We start from the raw sequence: 17,412 nt of genomic DNA on the forward strand, positions 1-17,412 counted from the left end.
GTAAAAAAAATAAAGAAATAAACCCTAAAAGTTCAATGCACTCCCTTTCCCTAGAACTAATATATATATACTGTAAAAAGTATAAACATGTTAGGTATCACTGTGTCCCAAAATGTTTGATCTATCAAAATATGGGTTTAACCCCATAATGGAAAATAGTGCCCAAAAAAACGCCTCTTTTTCGTCATTCTTCAACATCTAAAAATGTAATAAAAAGTTAATAAAAGGCCGTACAGTCTTCAAGATAGTAACATTGAAAACTTTAGCTCATCTTGCAAAAAATGACACAACACGCAGCACACGCAGCTCCGTGCCAGAAGATAGCAAAATGAAGAATTTTTTTTTTTGTACAGGAGGTTTTAATTTTGTTAATGTATGAAAACATTATAAAACCTATACAAATCTGGTATCCCCATAATCATAACAACCCAAAGAATAAAGTAGACATGTGGTTTGGGGCGCACAGTGAAAGCCGTAAAATCCAAACCAACAAGTAAATGGTGCAAATGCATTTTTTCACCAATTTCACTGCATTTGGAATTTTGCTCCCACTTCCCAGTACATGACATGGAATATTAAACACCGTCACTATTAAGTACAATTTGTTATGCAGGAGACAAGCCCTAATACAGCTCTTTACTTGAAAAAATAAAAAAGTTTGGGATTTTTAAAGGTGGTGAGTAAAAAAAGAAAACTCAAAAATGAAAAAGGGCCTGGTCATTAGGGGGTTAAAGGATTGTGTTATTGCAGCAATGAACATTTTATTTCCTGTTTATTTCTGTAATCTGTCAGACTTATTTTAGCTTTTCGTTTTTATTTATTTATTCATTCCCCAAAAAATAACAGAAGTATAAACGACAGGCAACAAATCTGCATGTAAACCCATACAAGAAGAAGCGCACATAGTTTCACTGGATATGTCTTGTGTACAGGCGGTCCCCTGTAATTTCATGGAATTTCTTCACAGATCTGTTATATTTCGTTTAGTGCTTTCTTTTAAAAAAATATATATATATTGGTTCGACAAAACCTGCTCAATGCGCATTTACCGGACCAAAACTAGAAGCACTGGACTGTATCCAGCGTCTCCGTTCAGTAATTCTCGGTTTGGTGCGGTAAATCTAGCAAGTTTATCGGAGCAAACTCACTCGTAGGCAGTATGCTTCACTCCGATGCTCACGTAAATAAGCCTGTTTTGTATTTTTTGTACCTTTTTATAACTTAACACAGGTCATGACAGAGGTGACGAGGTCCATGTGTGCAATGAGCAGATCACAGAGAGAGGAGCTCCTTGGTTTTCAGCCAGACATTCCTGTCCATAAAATGGCCACAGATGGAGGGTCATGTGATCTCTAACTGTCCATGAGCAATCGCCCTGCCAGGACCTTGATCTTATATTGAATACTATCATAAGGTCCTGGCAGGGCGATTGTTCATGGATAGTTACAGATCACATGACCCTCCATTTTATGGTCAGGAATGTCTGGCTGATGAGATAAAAGACAGGAGGCTTCACTTTACATATCAAGAAAGCGGAGCAGAAATATTACTAGATGTATATTGGTAAATTACCTCATATCCTGCCTCACACAATTACACCCATTACAAAAACATGAGGTAAAGTGGCCAACCCCTTAAAAGTTAATTATCCATCTTGTGTCAAGTTTTCATTTGGGTATAACGTTGAGAGCTATAGGTCTGTAAAAATCGCAACAAAATTCCCCAACGCCATCTTTGATTTTTACGCATAGATGATAGAAATTAGAGGGATTTCTGCTAAAAAAATAAAACAAAAAATCCTGTCAGGAGGATCATGTGACACCTGCATAGCTGCAATACTATTTAATGGATCAGCGCCCCTGTAAAGCATATCCTAGTCAGAACCATCTTCCACGGATCACCCATAGACCATAGTTCATGAGAACCCATGAAAAACGGATGCCTGACTAAGCCTAATCAGTCTTAAAAAATGGTCAATATTGTTTTGTACATTATATTTTTCCACTATTAAGTTATGGTAACACATCAGCACATCTTTCCTGTATCCTACGTTGATAAAGCGTTTGATTAGATAATATTGTGTATTAATAATCAGTAGAATGATCTGCCCAAAAATGAGCAGTTTGCTAAAAATTTACAAACAAATCTATAAAAATAAAATCATTCCGAAAGCCGTAAAATTCACACACATTCCTACTGACTACATAAAGTAACAATGCTAGCGAAACAAATTTTGGCTCCTCATCCTATGTCACAGCGCCGTTGTTTAGGCATCAACCTCTGCCAAGACATTTTTCCTTGACTCATGCCTGCTTAGATGTACGTGCCAGCTTAACACACAGTATCCTGCGAAAAGAAAGTTTTTGGAAGTTCTCCAAACATAGAAATATTCGACACTCATGGATCTGCTGTGCCCCTAGGCAGTGGAAGGGTTAATAGACTATGACCCCCCTTCCTCCGCCTTTAGTAAAATGTCACCCTGAGTGTGGGCTGTGAGTAAAGTTCTCCCTGTGAGTCCCACCCCAGGGGTGTGTGCAGGCGACTCTGTATAAAGACTCCTTGCTATAGTTAGGATATACTCTTAGTATTGGAAGGGAGGGCAGAGCAGGAGCAGGACCATGGCAGAAGGTACAGTATGAACAGGGTCTTGTCAGGCTGAGCGGGTGACTAGTCAGGAGACAGCCTTACTTTATACAGTTACAATTATAGCTGGGCTGAGTTGGACCGGGGCAGCAGAACTGACTTTGTCATATGACACACAATGAGGTTTTGTCGCTGATCTATTGGGTGATGTTAGCCCCAGGCTCGGTCACAGTGCACACATTTATCTGTCTAACGGCTGTATTACAGACAGTCGTGGGTTAATTATTAGCAAAAGTACATTGTTTAAGTCACAAAAAAAGTTAATAATTCAGTTACTGTTACACATGAAAAGTTTGTAACAAACTTCAGGTTCCCATTCTTTGCTGTTTCTTACTTCTTTGCAATTCCTTGCTGTATCTCTGCTCACTGTCAGTGAATGAAACTATACATGATGGATTATTATTTATTCGTACAAGTAGGGTCTACATTCTTATTATTTCATCTGACCGTGTTATTACTCTGTAATGTCGAATTTGTATTGTACACATATCCCATGATGTATGTAGCGCTGCGGAATATGGTGGTGCTATAGAAAGAGATAGTATTAATATTATTATTGTGGGTAACAAATCATAAAACATTGATCTGCTTCTGAGAAGGGATTCAATTGTAAGTCAAGTAGAAGATGTTCTGTCAGTTAAATACATCAACAGGAGTTGGTTTGTTACAGTGTATCAGTCTGGAGTCCAGGATGTTTAGCTCTCAGAGCATTGTCTAGACTGGATACAATTGTAGCCACTTCTCATCTGATAAGAGAACTGGCTATGGGCAGGATAAGTAGTTTCTGAGATTAATCTGAGTGTTGTCATTCACTGACTACATGCAGAGATCTTGAAAATGGTAACTAAAATTTTAGGACGGCTTTAGGATTCTTTACTTATATGTGAGCAAGATAATAAGATGCGAAAAAATGGCAGCACTCCGAGATTTCAACATAACCAAAAAACTTGAAAAAGGCTCCATATGTGAGGAGCCGAAATGTAGCGGACACATGTTGGAATAAAGAAGTACGTTTTTTTGGTTATATTGAAATCTCGGAGTGCTGCTATTTTTTCGCATCTTATTAAGAAGTGGTTTTGGTCTAAACCCTGGGAAGTGCACCTGAGTCATACCTTCAGAGTGAGTGCCGCCACAATTGTTTGTTTGAGAAAGATAATAGATATTGGGAAAAATCATCATTATAACTTTTCCCAATTGTAGTGTTTTTAAAAGGAGGACAGTTAATATTGGCTTTGCGCGTTTTTTTTGGCAGACGCATTGGGGGTCATTTACTAAGGGCCCGATTCGCGTTTTCCCAACGTGTTACCCGAATATTTCCGATTTGCAACGATTTCCCCTGTATTGCCCCGGGTTTTTGGCGCACGCGATCGGATAGTGGCACATCGGTGCCGGCATGCACGTGACGGAAATCGGGGGCGTGGCGGAACGAAAACCCGACGCATTCGGAAAAACCGCCGCATTTTTTTAAAAAAAGGGTCGCTCGGCACGCGTTTACCTTCACTCAGCCCGGCTCAGTGAACTCCAGCGCGTTCCGATGCTCTTCAGCGCAGCAGCGACATCTGGTGGACGGCGGAGGAACTACCTTAGTGAATCGGCAGAAGACCCGAATCCACCGCAGAGAACGCGCCGCTGGATCGCGAATGGACCGGGTAAGTAAATCTGCCCCATTTTCTTTTCTTTTTCTGCACCATTTCTGCCATATTTACTCTTTAGCTTCTTTATCTCCGTGTGCACCATATTTATTCTTTAGCTTCTTTTCCAACACCTTTTTTTTGTCATAACAATTTGTGACGCTGCTCTTCAATCCTGACACTTTTCCCAGACTTCCAGTTTCCTGCCACTTCCAACAAAAAGCAAGACTACCAACTTCTCAACCTAATGTGGTTTGTCATATCTGATGCTCATTTGTTGTTCTTAGGGTGCGCCAAATACATTAAGCCCGTGCGCCACAATATAACCTCACAGTGCAAATCACCTCCACTATAAAAAACACTGAGCCACAAAAATAATGCCCCCCTATAACTTCTATTCTCTGAATACTTAAAAATATGTATCATAAAATTGCCTTTTAATCAGACTTGTGTAAGACCCGCCCCTGTGTGCCATAAAAGGTTACCACCCCCTTGGCTAGTATGAGTTTATTCTCATATGTAATTCTGGGACGGGGGAGGGGAATATTCATAGCATCAATAACCTGAGAGATGTCATTTAACTTGCAGAATCTGGTGTCAAGTCTTTTTTTAAGACTGGGGGAGGGGGGACATTGGAATCAGCAAAATTCAAGATTTGTAAATATGAGACTGATATTAGGCAGTAGGTCTTCCTTTTGTATTTTTAGTAGAACAGTGGAAGCCCGACAGTAATGTCAATGTGGTCTAACTTTGTATAAAAGAAAAAATTTTGTACAGGCCATGCCCTGCTTAAGAACACCCGACTTACAGACGACCCCTAGTTACAAACGGACCTCTGGATTTTGGTAATTTACTGTACTTTAGTCCTAGGCTACAATCATCAGCTATAACAGTTATCACAGGTGTCTGTAATGAAGCTTTATTGTTAATCCTGGTTCTTATGACAATCCAACATTTTTAAAATCAAATTGTCAAAGAGGCCAAAAATATTTTGGCTGGGGCTACAATTATAAAGTATAGAGCTCCGACTTACATACAAATTCAACTTAAGAACAAACCTACATAATCTATCTTGTACGTAACACAGGGACTGCCTGTATATTAGATTTTTTACTTGTTTTTCTTGTATTTTGATGATGACAGAGAATCTGTGGGGCTTTTTGGGGGCTTTTTAAGGCAATATGTATAGTTTGTATAACAGATTTGTCCAAAAGTATTCAATGGCTGCGCTTTTGTATGTATTTAGATCCTTTTACAATCTTTTTGTCTGCAGTGGAGGAAATGGTATGATTTTTCAGATAGCTTCAAACATCTATGAGGGAGATTCATCACAAGTGTCTGAAAGTAGAAATGGTCTAGTTTCCCATAGCAACCAATCAGCTCATCTTTCATTGTGGGAAAATGGAAGCTGAACTTTGATTGGTTGTCAGAGTGGACTTGATCTGGACTAGATCTTGGTCTGATTCTTTGTTTGGGTTCGGCCGCATGACCTGAACAAATTGGAACAGCCAATATGGCAAATGAACGCCCCTAGGTACAAGCCATGGCTTCCCCTGGCTAATCATAGCCATGACTAATTACTAGGGCTGTTCATTTGCTGGATTGGCTGTTTCACCGCCAATCCGACAATACGTCCAAACGCTGAATCCGAATGAGTCCACTCATCTCTACTCTCAGACATTTATGAAAAATCTCCCCAGTAGTGATAGCTGCATAAATCATTAAAGTAGGATATTTTTAGTTACATTTTTGACATATTTTTAGATTCTACATATATTTATATGTTTGTGTCAGAAAATGTACTGGGTAAAATTCTGCAAAAGAAGAAATATTTCAATGATAATAAATCTATATTTAGATTTATATATGGTGCTGTCAAAGTCTGCAGGACATAGGGTACAGTTTTAATGGCACTCAGCAGGGAGGTTGTTCCAAACATCTTGGAAAACTTGCCTCAAATGCTTCTGTCTATTCATATATTTGCAGCAAGCTGGATGATGTAGAGATTAATAATAATAATTCTTTAATTGTATGGCGCACACAAATTACACAGCGCATGTCAAATTGGTCTCTGTCCCCATGGGGCTCACAATCTAAACAACCTAACAGTATGTTTTGTAGTGTGGGAGGAAACCGGAGTACCCGGAGGAAACCCACGCAAACACGGAGAGAACATACAAACTCTTTACAGATGTTGACCTGGGTGGGATTTGAACCCAGGACTCCAGTGCTGCAAGGCAGAAGTGCTACTCACTCAGCCACTGTGCTGCCCAAGGGACCTGTTGGGGCTGTTCCTTCCAAGATTCCAATATGTAGATCATTTTCAGACAATGGCTGTATGTGTGGGTCCTGATGTAGGACCTTCAGTTAGAATATTAGCAAAGTCCTGAATAAGACAGATACCTCTGCTATAAATGCAATCTTAAAAACCTATGAACTTTAAGAACGAGACTAGCCCAGGATTTGATTACAAGCTAAACAACTTAGTTTCCGTTCATATACAGGCAGTCCCCGGGTTACATACAAGATAGGGACTGTATGTTTGTTCTTAAGTTGAATTTGTATGTAAGTCGAAACTGTATATTTTATCATTGTAGTTCCCGACAATTTTTTTTTTTGCCCCAGTGACAATTGGAGTTTCAAATTTTTTTGCTGTAATAGGACCAAGAATTATCAATAAAGCTTCATTGCAGACAATTTTAAGCTGATTATTGCAGTCTGGGACTATTTTAAAGCATCCAGAGAGCTTCACCAGAGGTCACAGTGGGCAGAGGGGTCTGTCTGTAACTATGGGTTGTCTGTAAGTCGGGTGTCCTTAAGTAGGGGACCGCCTGTACTGCAAGCACTGGTCTTGGGAAACATAAGGTATATTAGATTATATAGGGCTAAACAATATCTGCAGAATGCTTGATAAGACTTTAAAGAAACATAAACTGTTATATCTCGTTTTTACGTTGAAGGTGATCCCACAGCAGTTCCTTTCTAGTATGGATGATAGTAGCGGAGTCATTTTACACGGCTTAGGCTTGTTAATGATAACAGAGGGCTGCCTGGAATTTCAGGGTTAAGAGGGCAGATCGCTGCCACAACAGAGGCTGTTTTATTAAGGGCCCATACAGTGGGCACAAACGGCCCAATAAGGTTGGGCTCACACAACTCCTTCATATATGAAGAGTAAGATTCCCATTATGAGTGATCAATATAAGAAAATCTTATGAACAATGATTGAACGTGTCACTGTGACCAGACATTGTCTGTACAAGAATCCCTTTAAAGTTATTTGATGTCTAAATTCTCACCTTCATGCGACTTTGATCATACTCAGCAGGGAGTGTTGCATTCAAATTGACCTGTAAGATTTCTCTTGTATTTGCCCCAGTGAGATGTCAATATGCACTATTGGCTGGATTTTTATTTGGTATTAAGCCTTCTCGAAGGGGTTGTATCTTTCCACGAAGAGACACAACAGTCTATGGAGACTTTTTAAACCAAAACTCAAGCAAATTGGCCTATCTAAGAGGCACAGTGTTTCACTTAAAGGAAAAAAATTCAATATAGCTAATTCCAACGAAACCAGAGTCACTTTTTTGTAATCAGCACTGATTTGGGGTTCTTGCCCTTCATCAGTGCAGAGCAGGATTTCATCCAGACATCCATGAACCCTGCTCTGTACTGATAAGATATAAGCAGCACCCCAAGACAATGCTACCTATACCATGATGCTCCTAGTTTGGCTTATATCATTAGTACAGGGCAGGATTTCATCAAGACATCAAATCAACCATCCTTTGTACTAATGAGGGGCAAGCACCCCAAACTAGTGCTGTCCACATAATAGTGTCTCTAGTGTGGCTTGTATCATGAGTGCAGAACAGGATTTCATCCACACATCCATCAGCCCTGCTTTGTATCGAAGAGGGAAAAGAAACCCAAACCTGTGACGTCTGTAAAATAGTGTTTCTAGTTTGGCTTATATCATGAGTACAGAGCAGGATTTCATCCACACATCCATCAACCCTACTCTGTATTCATGAGGGGCAAACACCTCAAACCAGTGATGTCTAGAAAATAGCGTCTCTAATTTGGCTTGTATCATCAGTGCATAAGAGGATTTCATGCAGACCTCAATCAACCCTGCATTGTACCGATGAGGGACAAGCACCTCAAACCGGTGCTGTCTACAAAATAGTGTTTCTAGTATGGCTTGTACCATCTCGTATATGTATATTAACGCTTACATTGTGTTTTTCTTCTATTTTCCACAGAGCTATCTATTTTATTCAGTATCCTATTACTCAGTTATTATATGTTCTTATGATTCTATGTGACTTGCGGTTGTGTGTGCTATTTATGTGTTTATACTGCCAGGCAGATTTATATGGATTTATTAGACTTTCCATAATAACAAAGAGATGGGGAATGCAGCTAGAGATCTGCCCGGGGCACACAACATGTGTGCAGAAACGTCTCTTTGATGTTCCCTTTAAAATAAACAGAAGGCAATTCCTAACATTAAAATTCCTTTCAGCGACACAATATCAGCGGTGACCATAGTGGAAAAACCTCTTAACCAGCTTAACACCACAAAAGAATGTGACACTAGATAGGACCTGGTCCAAAGAGACATCAGAGGACTTTGTGTTGTGCCAAGGAGGCAGGACCTGAGAACATGGGTTCAGTGGTGGTTTACAGATCACAAAGGGAGAAACATAGGAAGGGCGATGGCCTATCGCTGGTTTTCTATGAAAAATTGTTACATCTATGGCCAAATTTAGATAAGGATGTGGTCAATGAATGCCAGAGCAGGAAACACTGTAGAAGACTAATACACTTCTACCATGTCGACGGCACACTTTACTTGTAGAGCGAGTCCTTTCCTTTATCTCTTTGCTCCATAATATTTATTGCAGTTTCCTTTACTGTCGATGCATCTGGATTTGTTTGAAACAAAGAAAAGGCGAACGATAATTATGGAACCTTCTCCAAAAACCACCACTCTTTACAGCATAGCTGGAAAATGAAGATATTGTGGTGGCACTATTTGTATCTGGTATCATTTAAACCCTTTAGGTTTTTATAACCATTAGGTTGAAGACAAGTAGCCTGATCCTTTGTTCTCCTAACAATATTCTTACCATATAAACTGTGGATAAATTAGAGATATCCATACCCAGTACCTACCATAAATGGGCAGGATGACCCGCATTAGTACAGTCGGCAAATGTGCAACATCTACTATGGAGGGAAAGTGTAGATATCAGCATAGACATCAGATCATCCTGTCCGAAGGTCAAAAGGTTCAAGTCACGACCCAACGCATATGGGAATGGTCCATATTTTCCTTAATGGTAAATGTTGGGGGAAATAAGGATTGGGTTATTGGATTTATACATGACTGAAGCCTTTGTTCTCATCGTAGGTTATCAGTCACAGCCCATTACACATTATATACACGCTACCTATTCTTTATAGTTGAGCTTGGCAGACCGTGAACTTTGGTGAGACATGTTTGATATACTGCACTGGTTGTTTGTCTGTGGGATGATGTTATAATGAATGTTTCTTCCACAAATCAAACATTTCATGAGAGCGTATGTTTGTACTGTATAAAATTATGGGTTGAGAAAGGCGCCATGACATGTAGACAGTCACTGAATAAGTCACTGTGAATGGGGCAACATGGAGGAACAAAAGACGATTGAAAAGGTGACTGGAAAAACCATCTTAGAACATATTTATTAATATAACAGTCCACAAACACAACCATCTATGGAGAATAACTTCTAAAGAGCCCTTAGTAAACGGAGCTGGCCACATCTGCAATAGCCGATGGAAAAATACTTATTCCAACCAGCTCAACCAAAAACATTCATGTTCAGCTGCAGGAACAGAAGATCCAGTTGGTTGAAATCCAGCATGAACTGATCCTAATTTTGGTATTATTCACGGCAATTGACCTGGTTCATCAACTTTTTGACCATTGTTCCCATGTGGTTAAAAAATACTAAGCAGCATATACTTACCCCTGGTCTAATGCCGTAACTTGTGATGGACAGGCATGGACAATGCCCTACTGGCCTGTATTAGGCTGTAGTAGGAGCATGCTGTCAACATGATGTTATTACTAACCCTCAATATAACAACGGATGGCGGGGCTGATGGGAGGTACCACCCTAGTTTGGAGGAAAGTATAGGTTCATCATTATTTCTACACCTTCTGTGTCCCATTATAAAAAAAATTTTATCAGGAATATAATTTTTTTATCAGGAATATAATCTGGAATATATCTGTGGGAACTTGAATAGATCCCATATTCATTACTGCCAAAGAGATGCATCTAATCTAAACCAACTTTACTTTACAGAGGCTTTTAGGTTAAGAGTTATGAGACCAATATCTGGACTTCCCTCAGTTCTGCCGGACCAGGTTTGGATCACAGTGAGATCCTATTGTTCTCTACGTCCAGCAGGTCCGGACAGGGGCACTTCTGCAATGATGCAGAAGTAACCATCACATCCATTCCCTGGTGTCTTAGGAAGCAGAAGACTCCAACGTTGATATATTTTTATACATGGCACATGGTCGATTGGGTCCTCACATTGTGACCCCATCACATCAGAGTATAGCAATAAGTTAAGATATTGAAAAACAAACGACCAAGTGAAAACCCCGATGGACATCTAAAAGTAGCCTAAAATCAACTGGAAAATTCCAATACATGTTAGGATTAATGGAATAGAGTATAAATCTGGCCAGTTGTGTGACAGTTAACAAATAAAAATAACAATGCTTTGGCAGTGACAAATGACAATGCCAAAAATAGCCCCCAAAACACGAAGACTAATAAGTCTGTGTACAGTTTTGTGATGTCTGAATTAGCAGAACACAGACATAATTACACCCAAAATTACTCCATAAATGCACATAATTATTCCCCAGTGATGCAGTTGTACCGTACAAATGGGAACACTATGTGCTGTAAATCCGGGGGCAGTCAGTGACTAAGTCCGGGGTTTGTAGGGTTCATGTGTTATATCTATGGCAGTGTATGAAGGTATGTGGTGCTGAGAGTCCCTGCTGTGTCTACAGAGTCCTGTCCTGCTGAAAGATGACATATTGGAAAACTATTTTACCGTAACTCTCACTAATCCCATATTCTGTGTCCAAGTCTGTATGGAATATGGGTGTGGACGGCCGCTGCACACCCACCATCTGCATCGCTCCACAAACCTGGATTGTACTTTACAAGGGAGGGAATACATGAAGTAGTGGTAGGTTTAACCCTTGGAAAGATCAGGTAATGATAGCCACATGGAGAAGAGGTGTTACTACTGCACAATTCACTAGGTCTACAACGTGACGGAAATATTTCGCACATGTGAATATAGGAATTCACATTACTGTGATGTAGGGTTACAGCAGCTTCTTGTGGCATTTCTTCCTTTCGGACATTGCTAGTGAAAACCACATGTTAAAAGTAAAATACATGTGAGGTTTCGTCAGCAGGACCATAAAGGGGATGTTCAGGAGAAACATGTTAAATTGTTAGGATGTTTGGCAACAAGGCTGCATTGAAAGGAATACTTTTCAATAAATCAATGTATGAGTATAATGCACTGTGTTTTTCCATTAAAATGTAGAGCATGTCCTAAAATGAACCGTTTTCACTGGCCATATGTAGGAAAGAAGTCAATGGGGGAGATTTATCAGAAGTCTCTTAGAGCAGAACTGTTCTAGTTCCCCATGGAAACCAATCAGAGCTCAGATTTCATTTTTCCACAGCTGTTTATAAAATAACTGAGCTTTGATTGGTTTTCATGGACAACTAGAACAGTTTTACCTCAGAAACTTATGATAAATCTCAGCCAATGAGTCGGTTAAAAAATAATTGATGGGCGCTAAGATACACTCTTAAAATTCATCAGCCGAATATAACAGCACGGATATACGGTAATACACGTTTAGTTTCTTAGTTACAGGCGGTCCCCTACTTAATGACACCCGTATTTAAGAAGATGGCAGTAATGCTCAGACGAATGCATGCTCGCTTCTCACCCATCCCCTCTTCATAGAGAAGCGAGTGGCCAGCACCGTAACATGGTGAAATATAGGACATGTCCTATATTTCTCTGTGCACGGTCACACTGCGGTGAGACAACGTGTGCTGACTGCACCGTGGCTGCACCTCAAACGCGCCAATGAGGACCGATATTGGATATCAGTTCCCATTTCATTTGTCTGAATGAGCCCTAATATCAAGTTGGGGGAGGACCATCCCTGACTGGGCTACAGTAATACGCAACTATATCATACCACCCAATGGGAGGGACAAAAGCGGCGCACTGGGAAAAATTTTTATGTCCTAAGCCGCATCCTTAGCCACACCCTTATCCCATTTCCCAAACAGGATGATAACCACTTTGATGGTTCCCATACTTTATAATGCCCGCTTTCCTATGCCCCACCCACACTTTAAGATGACCCCCTTTATAATGTCCCTTTCCACTTTCCTCCTCAGATGGAGGCCTACCCTTGCTCCCCCATACATTGAGGTCCCCCTTTTTTCTCCATCTCACTTTGAACCCCCCGCTCTTCAGATCCCTCTTTGATCCCACTTGTGCGGCTGTGCTTGCTGTGTTCCCCATCTCGTTGTGGCCCCTTGTTCCTTGTTGCTGCACAACTTCAATACTTACCTTTCCCCATTCATCATTCATCTTTCATGGGAAATGGAAACCAGGGGTGGGAACCCAAGCTAAAGAAACAACAATTCCAGAGGAGAGCCGGGGCACTTGTGTTTCTCTGTAGGTAGAGCAGGTAAATGGGGTCCAGTGCATTGGCACATAGAGGAAAAGACAATTATCTCTGCATTGCTTTGTCACCTTCATCTCCACCAGCCAAAGAATATGCTGACACTGATATGTCATCTCCATCCCTGTCAGCTCTTCGTACTATACATTTCTGTGTATACGCAAGAGATAAAATTAATAATAAAAAAATTTTGGATACCTCTCTGTACCCATCAATGACCTAAATATTTGTATGTATTCCCTTGCAGCTCTGATACTAGAGAACTGTGACTTTGACTGCGGCACCAATAATCGGAATCACTACACGGCAGACGCTGGATGTACGAAACTGGTTGTCCGAAGGGGTCAGGCCTTTGACATCAAGCTGCAGTTTTCTCCAAGGGGCTATGAAGAAGGAGTGGATCAGCTGACTCTCTTTGCTCAGACAGGTAGCTGTGTGCCCACATTGGATGTAATGAGTTTATTATGAGAAATAAGCAAAAAAAATGTGTCAAGTACCCGATGGGTCAGAAATTCTGATTAAAAAAAACATATTTGTCAATAATTTATAGTAGGTGGTGGGTTGCTTCGAAAAGAGGAATACATGGGTTTCTAGTAAAAAAAAAATCAGGTGAAATATCCAGAGCCCTCATTGCCAATGGTTCTGGCACAATGCCCGTGACTCATTGTGTTCCCTTTAGTTTTGTAAAAGGACCACCAGCTTCTTAAACCACGGTAGTCTGAGACTACATTCACAATTGGATTGTCCTGAACTCCAACCAAGAGGGGAGTGTCCCAGATTCACACCAAGAGGGGAGTGTCTCAGACTTCATCCAAGATGGGATTGTCCTAGACTCAAACCAAGAGGGGAGTATCCTATACTACACCCAAGAGGGGAGAATCTTAGACTCCAACCAAAAAAGGAAGGAGTGTCCCAGATTCTAACCAAGAGGGGAGTGTCCCAGATTCTAACCATAGGGGAGTGTCCCAGATTCTAACCAAGAGGGGAGTGTCCCAGATACCATCCAAAATTGGAATATCCCAGACCCAAGAGGGGAGTGTCCCAGACTACATTCAAGGTGGGAGTGTCCCAGACTACCAAGGCACTGTCTACATAGAGTAGTCTAAGAAGGTCACGGATGGGAATATAGGAATATTATAGGCCCTACAAGTCTGGAATTTCTACATATGGTACTAGAATCAAACTTCTTTGGGAAGGAGTATGCGTCCCTGCAGTTTTAAAGATCCTGAAATGGTTCTTGTGTACATGTGTATTAAGAGCAGGTACAGATTATGAGGATTTAACGGGTAAAGATCCTTCTCAATATAAATTTTGGTTAGTTATTTGGTGGCTATGTGCTCCCTTAAAGGATCGAGTCCTGGCTACCACCCAAGTGGATTGTGAATTAGAGGGATTTCATCAGGAAGATTTAAAAAATGAGTACTGAGTAAATGTACTAAAAATAAATTAACATTTATTGCTCCAAAAAAGGTTTTCCCTATGTGTACACTACTACTCCACACAGGATCTAGGATACATGTCTGACTACTGGATGTCCTGTCATTGGGACAACGAAAAAGAGAATGGGGGGTTACATGTGAATAGAGTGCTGGGGCAGAATTCCTGTAATATCCCTTTACGTGTTGTGCTTGGTGAGAGTGATTATAGCTACCTGTGTATGCACATTTATAGCCCTGTTACTATGGAACCCGCTTCATACATCTGCCCACTTGTTTAGCATCAGCCATGACCTTGCTGAATATTTGTGCAATTACCATAAAAGACATTTTTACAGAAATTAACATATTCAAGCCGAGAAGAGGAAGAAGAATACTGCCAGAGCTCATGGATAGGGGTTAACTATCGCAGGGGATTTACGGCACATTGGTTTGTGTTCAGAGGTAGAATGTACATGGGTCATTTGGGACACATCCCCCCCCTTTCCCCTATTTAGTTCCTGGCTGTTGTCGCTGTGTACATATGTCTTAATGAATGTGTGCGGAAGATGAGAAGAGGCAGCCCTCTGTGACCTCGCTGTCCCCAATGCAAAGTTCAGTTCCCAGTCCCTTCCTACAATGTCAGGAAGTAGAAGTAGACACATTGTACTGTCCTCTGAATCATACTGGAAGGCCACAGCTTTCCCTCGCTCCCCCATAGCTCTTTCTTATGATTCAGGTTCCTGCCTCTTGTTTGCTGACAGGGAAGCCTCAGGGCTTATATTGCTCTGGGCGGCCTCGAAGCTGCGTTATCCGCTACTGTTCTAAAATCAAACCATTATAATATTCTAGCATGTAATGACTGAGTATGTCATATGTCATAGATCCGGTGTAAAGCAAGATCACATAAGGTCAAATGAACTCAACATCCAGACATAGAAAATATTGTAAGAGGGCATAACAAAAAGCCTTTCCTGGATAGATGACAGCAGTAGGTAGCCGCCATTTTAAAGGATTTGTTTAAAGCAGGGCCGAAAAGAATAGGATTCACCTTGGTTCCGAATCCAAAAACCCATAAAAGGATCCTCCATATGTATAAAGTGATATGTGGGCTGCAATTAAGCCATCTTATGTATATGATCACCTCTACACTAGAGATGAGCGAACATGCTCGTCCGAGCTTGATGCTCGGTCGAGCATTAGGGTACTCGAAACTGCTCGTTGCTCGGACGAATACTTTGCCCGCTCGAGAAAATGGCAGCTCCCGCCGTTTTGCTTTTTGGCGGCCAGAAACAGAGCCAATCACAAGCCAGGAGACTCTGCACTCCACCCAGCATGACGTGGTACCCTTACACGTCGATAGCAGTGGTTGGCTGGCCAGATCAGGTGACCCTGGGATAGACTAGCCGCTGGCCGCGCTGCTCGGATCATTCTGTCTCTGGATGCCGCTAGGGAGAGAGCTGCTGCTGGTCAGGGAAAGCGTTAGGGTGTTCTATTAGCTTACTGTTAGGCAGGAGTGATTCTCAAAGAACCCAACAGCCCTTCTTAGGGCTACAATAACGTTCTACTTTTTTTATTTTAATTTGCATCTTTTACCATTTTGTGAGGAATTAGCAGGGGGACTTGCTACCGTTGTGTTTAGCTCTTAGTGGCACACATATCCATAGCAAAGACCGAAGTGGGAAAATTCAGTAGGGGTTGGATTTCTATTAGGCAATAACTCAGTGTCATCTCATCTGGCATAGTAGTGTGCTTCCTTTGATACTTGGCTAGAAAATAGCCATAGGAGAATACAAATAGCTTCTTGAAGCCTACAGTAGCGTTCTATATATTTGATTTCTGGTTGATCTGCTGGTGGCTGTAGTTTCTGCAGTGCATGTACTTGCCAATTCTGAGCAATTTGTAGTGAGACTTGCGACCGCTGTGTTCTGCGCTTAGTGGCGCACATATCCATAGCAAAGGCTGAAGTGGGAAAATTCAGTAGGGGTTGGATTTCTATTAGGCAATAACTCAGTGTCATCTCATCTGGCATAGTAGTGTGCTTCCTTTGATACTTGGCTAGAAAATAGCCATAGGAGAATACAAATAGCTTCTTGAAGCCTACAGTAGCGTTCTATATATTTGATTTCTGGTTGATCTGCTGGTGGCTGTAGTTTCTGCAGTGCATGTACTTGCCAATTCTGAGCAATTTGTAGTGAGACTTGCGACCGCTGTGTTCTGCGCTTAGTGGCGCACATATCCATAGCAAAGGCTGAAGTGGGAAAATTCAGTAGGGGTTGGATTTCTATTAGGCAATAACTCAGTGTCATCTCATCTGGCATAGTAGTGTGCTTCCTTTGATACTTGGCTAGAAAATAGCCATAGGAGAATACAAATAGCTTCTTGAAGCCTACAGTAGCGTTCTATATATTTGATTTCTGGTTGATCTGCTGGTGGCTGTAGTTTCTGCAGTGCATGTACTTGCCAATTCTGAGCAATTTGTAGTGAGACTTGCGACCGCTGTGTTCTGCGCTTAGTGGCGCACATATCCATAGCAAAGGCTGAAGTGGGAAAATTCAGTAGGGGTTGGATTTCTATTAGGCAATAACTCAGTGTCATCTCATCTGGCATAGTAGTGTGCTTCCTTTGATACTTGGCTAGAAAATAGCCATAGGAGAATACAAATAGCTTCTTGAAGCCTACAGTAGCGTTCTATATATTTGATTTCTGGTTGATCTGCTGGTGGCTGTAGTTTCTGCAGTGCATGTACTTGCCAATTCTGAGCAATTTGTAGTGAGACTTGCGACCGCTGTGTTCTGCGCTTAGTGGCGCACATATCCATAGCAAAGGCTGAAGTGGGAAAATTCAGTAGGGGTTGGATTTCTATTAGGCAATAACTCAGTGTCATCTCATCTGGCATAGTAGTGTGCTTCCT

The 17,412-nt window shown here is 41.1% G+C and overlaps 1 protein-coding gene across 1 annotated transcript in view; it reads left to right on the forward strand.

The window, feature by feature from the left end:
• Nucleotides 1-2,532: 2,532 nt before the first annotated feature.
• TGM2 (transglutaminase 2) overlaps nucleotides 2,533-17,412 on the forward strand; it is a 45,842-nt gene continuing 30,962 nt past the window's right edge. The window contains exons 1-2 of the mRNA XM_072112078.1: nucleotides 2,533-2,628; nucleotides 13,331-13,510. Of these exons, the coding sequence (XP_071968179.1) occupies nucleotides 2,619-2,628; nucleotides 13,331-13,510 (190 nt within the window). The 5' untranslated portion in view covers nucleotides 2,533-2,618. The remainder of the gene's footprint in view (nucleotides 2,629-13,330; nucleotides 13,511-17,412) is intronic.

This window comes from Engystomops pustulosus, chromosome 6, assembly GCF_040894005.1.
Source record: "Engystomops pustulosus chromosome 6, aEngPut4.maternal, whole genome shotgun sequence".
Classification (NCBI taxonomy): domain Eukaryota; kingdom Metazoa; phylum Chordata; class Amphibia; order Anura; family Leptodactylidae; genus Engystomops; species Engystomops pustulosus.